This window comes from Hyposmocoma kahamanoa, unplaced genomic scaffold, assembly GCF_003589595.1.
Source record: "Hyposmocoma kahamanoa isolate Upper Pololo Valley unplaced genomic scaffold, ASM358959v1 95, whole genome shotgun sequence".
Lineage (NCBI taxonomy): Eukaryota > Metazoa > Arthropoda > Insecta > Lepidoptera > Cosmopterigidae > Hyposmocoma > Hyposmocoma kahamanoa.
This window is the reverse complement of record NW_020654972.1, coordinates 11,793,497-11,801,257: the sequence shown is the minus strand read 5'-3', so window position 1 is coordinate 11,801,257 and position 7,761 is coordinate 11,793,497. Positions and strand designations below refer to the sequence as shown.

The 7,761-nt window shown below is 36.5% G+C and overlaps 1 protein-coding gene across 1 annotated transcript; it reads left to right on the top strand.

Moving 5' to 3' along the window:
* Positions 1-5,856: 5,856 nt before the first annotated feature.
* On the top strand, positions 5,857-7,684 carry LOC113238255 (zinc finger protein 32-like). The gene has a single exon (XM_026475063.1). The coding sequence runs from the start codon at positions 5,860-5,862 to the stop codon at positions 7,183-7,185; it is 1,326 nt and encodes a 441-aa protein (XP_026330848.1). The 5' UTR covers positions 5,857-5,859; the 3' UTR covers positions 7,186-7,684.
* The last annotated feature ends 77 nt before the right edge of the window (positions 7,685-7,761 follow it).

Sequence of the window (7,761 nt, the reverse complement as noted above, 5' to 3'; positions counted from 1 at the left end):
TCATAAAACACTTCAAAATATTTTTGAATTTGAAGAGAATGTTCATGTCAGTTTTTGTAATTTGTTTGACCAGTTAGAAGCATCTTACATCTCACTCCTGAAAAAAATATCGGTATTTAAATAATTTTTAAAATAATATAAATATCACCGGTAGTGTTTCATGTATTTCAATTATAAATATCAAATCCGACAATTAGTAATACTTTACGTACCGGAACCTATTCAAGTGCATTCAACGAGCAAACTACGCAATTTACAAAAGTCAGTGTCCGAACGCGTGGTGTCACATCGCGTAATTTGATTAATTTATGTAGTGAATATGAACATGTATTTTACCTAGAAGAAAAAGTTACATTTACTAACCGCATTAAGCACAAAATACATTAATTGATGAAATACCCGTACACAATAATTCCTATAGATATCCCATGTTCACAAAAATGACATTAGAAAGTAAATACATTTTTACCTATTCGCGTTAAGAGAAGCTTATTGAACCCGCTAAGTGCAATCATTCAAGAAATTACAGGTAACCTTAACCAGATATATGCCCTTCGATGTGAACACGCTTTCAAAATTTTTAATAAAAACGAAATAAGCATTTCTGACGCCTTTACTAAATATATTACGTTATGGAAGTGAACACATAGCAGACTAAAATTTTAACAAATCTCAAAAATAATAAGTTTTTTTTTTTTTTTTTTTTATACCTGACAGGCAAATGACTCCACTCCACCTGATGTTAAGTGGAAAGTGGTATCCAAACGCGAAGGAACCTAGTGCAGCGATGGAAGTTACGTAAGGCTCTTTCTGACGTCATAAATTTGACGAATTCAGTTAATGTGAGCTAAGTATCAGATACATGTGCTCAACTTGCTAAATTTTTCAATGTTTTAGGTGAAAAAGTGCAAGATCTGGCTAGTACATTATTTAGACTTGAGAATATTTTAGTTTTCAGCAGTACTAAATTCATGCATCAGACAGTTGCAAAGTCTCATGATTACTTTGAAAAAATATTATCAACATGGAGACATAATTTATTTAGACATTAGGAATTATTACGACATTATTCGTTTATATTACATATTTCTAATTATCTACATAGACTATTTTGACTTATACATGCTAAATCCTATTCCTAATAAGAATAACAAAATTATCCTACCTCTTTACCCTTTTATGGCATCCAACTCCCAGGAGTGTGTGTATATAGAGGCAGAATGCCCCAGAGTCAACGAAAAATACTTATGAGAGCAGAAAATCGGACATCAGACCACGCAACGTGACTGCATACATAGAAGAGATAGATGGAACAAGTACAGCCCCACCAGTTACTCTTTCAAAGGAAGCCTTGACTGAACTGGATAGCCAAAACTACACTATATCCTTTCCAAGACCAACCAAGGCTCAGCTCCTATGCAGCCAAGAGAAACACCAACTACTTGAAAGAATCTTTCTCGCATACATCCTATTAACTGCAAAGTAAAGGCTCCAGAGTTCACCATAATAAATATTGAAGCACGATACGTTCACCCATTCAACTAATTAATATTCCATGACCAAAATTCACCGAGAAACACAACCTAGTGAACTTTAATTTGACCACCATCGAACTTCGAATTTACAAAATATTCAAAAGCAATTGACAATACAAGATCCAATTACAGTAGAAACTGACATCGCTTCGATTATCATACGAAGATTCCTATGTAAACGATTGCACTATTGAGTGCGTTTGCACTGCTCGCTACCTATTATTTCATACGCCGCAGAATGGCTCACAAATTAGATAACCGTAACTCCGCGTCGAAACGCGGCATCGGCATTTACACAAGCTGACATCGATATAGAAAAACGCAGCACATTTGCATTATACATTGGCAAATAGTCGCTTATCTTCGGCAGGGAGATGTTATGTATCCAGATTTGCGTTATGCAAATAAATACACATACCTAAAACGTCAGTTCAATGCCCTTGCATTCACGCACCCCGGAACGCGCGACCCGTGCATTGCAACGTGACCGATGCAAAACTCGTCATTTTAATTATAATTATGAGACACTTTTCGGCCCAACGTTCCTAACATCGGACGTAGATTAAATTCCTTTAGTTAAGATCTTTTTTCGTATAAGTACTTTTAGACCTAACGTACCTAACTTCAGACGTTCTTAAAATTATTTAGTTTAAGAAATACCTTTGTGGAAATTTAATATAGTTATTCATCATATTTTCTCGTCTTTACTTCATCTCCACTGCGGCCACCCTATATAATTTACTTATTTCAGTATACTGTGTCCGATGTTTTAAGTAGCTCGCTATCCAATTTTAGGCTGTTCCTCTAATACCGCATGCTTCAAGCTTGTAAAGGAGTTTAGAGTGATTTACAAAGTCGAAGGCTTTAGTCATATCTAGAAAGACTGACATTACAGGAGTAGAGACGTTTATACTTTCCGTTACAATGCGCAAAAACTCAAAACATGCAAGAGTTGTAGAACTACCCTTTCTAAATCCGAATTGAGAGTGATATATTACTTTATGTTTCTCTAAAAATGCATTTATTCTGGAATGCAGAGCGCTTTCAAATAATTTGGATAGAGTCGGGATTAAAGTAATTGGTCTAAAGTTACTTGGGCTTTCCTTATCGCCTTTTTTATATAGGGGTTTGACAACAGAAGTTTTTAGCTGTTCTGGAAAAAGACCATCACTACTCAATCAACTCAACTGCTATGCTTTGCTGACGATATGAAGATTATTGCACCGATTTCTTCATTAGCTGACGCGTTTAAGTTGCAGGAGGACCTTATGAGGCTTGATGCATATTGCATTGAGAATCAACTGGACCTTAATCCATCCAAGTGCAGCGTTGTAACTTATAGTCGCAAACGGAATTTAGTGCAATTTGATTATGTATTAAAAACCTCTGTACTGAAACGTGACAAGTTCATACGAGATCTTGGTGTAATTCATGACAGCAAATTGATATTCGATTCCCATGTTAACAACATTATTTCAAAAGCGTCCAAGGCTCTTGGGTTTGTAATGCGCAACTCTGGTGACTTCAGACAAGCAAAGTCACTAAAAATTTTATATTGTTCACTGGTTCGAAGTCATCTGGAATATTCATCGCAGGTCTGGAACCCTCAATATGTGACATACATATCACGTATTGAAAATATACAAAAGAAGTTTCTGAAATATTTATGTTTTCGAACCAAGGAACAATATGAGTCAAGTCGCTACATTGACTTTTGCAGGAAGCATCATCTTCTGCCACTGGAGATGCGTCGCCAGATGGCGGACCTTGTGTTTCTGCATAAAATTGCTTCTGGCTCCGTTGACTGTCCAGAACTTCTGTCTCGAGTCGCCCTTAGAGCCCCTGTGAAGTCTCTTAGAATTACGGCCCTTATATGCGTCCCTCCCGCTTCCTCAAACTTTAGGCAGAATGCATATTTCCTGCGAGCAGGTAATAACTTTAATAATATGTCGAAACGGGTTGATCTCGATCTTTTTAACACTAGCGTTGCATCGGTGAAGCGAATAATTAATGGGTTGTTTTTTGACAGTTAGTTTTCATTAGTATTTTAGCAGTTAAGTGGTGGCTTGAGTCAAATAGTAATTATATTAATATTTATTAATTGTTTTGTTAATTCTTCGGTAGTATTTATATTTTATTATTTAAGTAGTGTCTTTGCCGTATTAATTAGTGCTTATATATTTATTATGTCTTTATTAGTGGGAACCTGTAATTGGCTTTCTATTACTATTTAAATTGTTATTCTGTGTCTGTAGCTGTTGGTTTTCCTATAAATAAATAAATAAATAAATAAATAAACGACAAATTTATAATATGTGCAAGCGGATGACAGATATAAGAGGCACGCATTTTAAGTATTTTAGTTGTTATACCGTCATAGCCACTGGATTTGGTGTTTTTTAAAGACATAATTATGTTATAAGGTTATAAGTTTCCTTCTCATTTATCGGTTCCAAAAATATTGTATGGGAATTTTTATTCAATGCCATTGGATGCAGAGTAGTTCCACTATTTGGAGAAGATTCTATTCTTTGAACATGAACAACATATGGTTGCACATCTCTAGGAAGGTACTCCTTCCGACCAAAAGATTGTTGTGTGGTTTCTGTAGAAACTGTTGGTTAAGTATTTATTTGATACAGAAGGTTGAAACGTCATCGGTTTAACAGAGGTTTGTCGAGAAGTGACACTCGATTTGTGGGTGTGGTATTCCTCATTAAGATCAATTGAATTATTGTGGCAAAGACAATACGAATTTTTTTTTAATTTGACTAATTTATGCTATTATTGACTTTCATTCATTTTTGACATGCGCATATTTTATGGAGGCTTAGAAATGTAAATTATGTAAGTTTGACATTAACATGATTTTTCGCTTTATTTTTGACATTGTTAATTTTTACTATTTTTTATTATATTTTTTCTTTACATATTTACTAGTTTTTGACAGTTTTTAATTATAATATTTTGTACATTATGCGACCACCACTAATTATATTTGTATGTTTCGACGAAACTGGTTGTAGTAGCACTGTTAATGTATTGAACTGATCTGATGAACTTATTGTACCTACTTCCACAAATAAATCGATCTTTATCTTTATCTTTATCTTTAATCTTTATTATCAGTTGAATCGGCCTTCTTCTTCCTTCGTTTATTACAATGTCTGCAAATTTTAGGTTGATAACGTCGTTTACGTGATTCTTTACCCATTGAGGCAGAAACACTAGATGTATCCGTGTCCATACCACTCTGATCATCATTTGAAATAGTAACAGTGTTGTTCAAATCATTATCCGAAATATTGATATAATTTGCAACAGGGGGATTGAGGCCTGAGCCCAAACTCCCCCGCGTCGAAGTCAGGAGGGACGTTCATACAACGGCTATCAAGTGAAAAAAAATTACAAAGTTACCAGAATTACAGAAAGAAACTAAAAGATTACAGTTATATAAACAAACTACAACAAATATTTACAAACCATAGCCTCAACTGATCAATTATTCAGTAAAAACAAGAATAATTTTTTTCCTTGCGAAAAACTCTCCCGCGTCGTACGAAGTTTCCCGCGCTTTTTCCCCTACCTTTTAAATTGACATTGGCAAAAAGTCAAAGCTCTATTAAGGGCGGCCATACACGGGCAACTTGAAGCAGCTAGTATCGACTGCTTCATGCAGCGACAAAATAACAAACTACAGTCTTCTACGTACACACATACACCAAACCCCGCATGAGCAGTTGTGACTGCTTCGGGCAGTTTGCAGCACGGTGAAATTGAACTGACTGCTCGAGCTGTCAACTACTCTCGCGCAGTTATCTCCGCCCGCGCTCGCATTCCACGTCACGTGCGCATTTTCGCAGCAGCAAATTCTATGCCACCCGCCCCCGTCGTCGTTTGTGCAAAAGTAGCAGTAATAGTGCTTCTTCCTCAAAAACCATGTTGCTACTGATTTGAATGAAATTGAAATTGTGACTTGTTGAGCAGTTGATACAAAGTGCTGCAGTTGGTATCAAGTACTCCAAACGTTCTCAATGGCAGCCACAAGCTGTTGACTATGACCGCAAAAGCGGTCCGTGTATGTTGATCATTGGCCAAGTGCTCGAGCAGTCCGTGTATGGCCACCCTTACTCGGTACCGTCTTTATCATAAAAAAAAACATATGAATGAAGGAAATGGATACACAATCTTCAATGGACAGAAAAATAAAATAAATAAACATTGCATTATTATGGATTTGAAAGTATGTAGAATATGTGGTGAATATGAAGGAGTTTTGTACATATTTAATAAAACGGAAGATGTTCAGATAAGTGCCAAAATAATGTACTGCTGCTCAAAAGTAAGCATAGGTGAAGACGATGGCTTACCGGCGTTCATTTGTGCGAACTGCGAAGAGGAGCTCGGGGCGGCGTTTCGCTTCGTCGCTAAATGCGAAGCCACCGACAAGACTTTTCGTTCTTTGATGGCATGGTCTCATTATCCAGATACGGTTTTGCCAGTTCTCAAACACGAAACCAAAATCGAAGTAAAAGAAGAAGATATCTGCAGCACCGATCTCGACCATAAGTACGACGATGTACCTGATGATGACGCACCTCTGGAGCTTCTGCCGATCCATCAATTGAAACTAGAATCTAGAACTGTAAAACATTCAAAAAAATCATATAAGAAACATGTCAAATACAAGAATACCGGACCACATAGATGCTTAGTTTGCGGGCGCGAGTGCGCTTCGCCGTCGGCTTTGGCTGTCCACATGCGCTATCACACTGGCGAGGCCCCTTACTGCTGCTCCTCCTGCGATAAGAAGTATAAGGACCAGGGAAGTCTGAAGAGACACGTTGATAGAAATCACACTCAAAGGGAAAGAAATTTTATTTGTGAAACCTGTGGGAAAGGATTTTTCTCTAAAAATGATGTTAAAATTCATATGCGAATCCACACTGGGGAAACTCCTTACTCGTGCAATGAGTGTCCCCGGCAGTTCACACAAGTGAGCGCCATGCTGCGCCACAAGAGAACTCACACTGGGGAGAAGCCTCACAAATGCTCCAAGTGTTGCAAACAGTTCTCCACCAAGGATCAACTCAATTATCACCAACTTTCTCATTCAACTGAGAAAAGCTTATCTTGTGCTATTTGTAATACACCTTTTAAATACAAAAACAATTTAAAAAAGCATATGTTAATGCACACGGCTCCTAACAACTTTGTTTGCAATCACTGCGGACGTACTTTTAATTACAAAGGGAATTTAAAAATCCACATTGATCGTTCACATTCAGAAAAATCAGGATTCTGCAATATTTGCTCTAAAAATGTCTCCAACTATGAAGTTCACACATGGAGGCACACTGGTCAGAGACCTCTCAAATGTGACACATGTTCTAGTGGTTTCTTAGATTTGAAATCATTGACTAAACACATTAACTATAGACACAAGAACCCTGACAAGTTTGAATGTAGCTATGAAGGGTGCAGCATGAAGTTCCCATCTCGGCCAATGCTAGAATTTCATATAGCAAAGCAACATGAGCGACGTATTTCATTCCCCTGTGACCGATGTTCTAGAGGTTTTTATAGAAAGAATGATCTTGCACGGCACAAATTGGGCACACACAAGGAGCGATTGCATACTGCAGTGTAAAATAGTCATCTATTAACATATCTAGTCAGCTGCCATTCTATTTAAAACTTGTTTGTAAGCTTAGATTCGGCTCACATTGGAATCAGGGCAGTAACGCATTGCGATTTGAAAGACTTAAGGCACATATTTTGTAGTTGTCATTTTGCCGAAATGGCTATCAAAATACATAATCCATTTTACGAAAACTTTAAAGCCAATATATTTTAAGAATGATATCAAACCTGGAAAGATAAAATGTCTAATGCAGGACAGCGATTTAAAGTAATTTTTTTAAGAAAAAAATAATATCTATTTTTATTTAAGGAAATCCATATGGCAAAATTGAAATTAGATTGAAATTGGTCTCCTGAAGTATTTTCCAAGTGCTTTTAGACGGTTTTACCTTTCCAGCGTCAAATATGCAGTGCTTTTATGACAATATATATTTAGTCCGAGAACACAATGTTAGTCTTTCAATGTGAGTTGGCCAATTAACCATATAATTTTATGTTTAATATAATGCTGTGTATATTCAGTATTAAATATATGATGAAACACACAAGTAGTTCACTGTGCCCACATGCCAAACTAAATCAC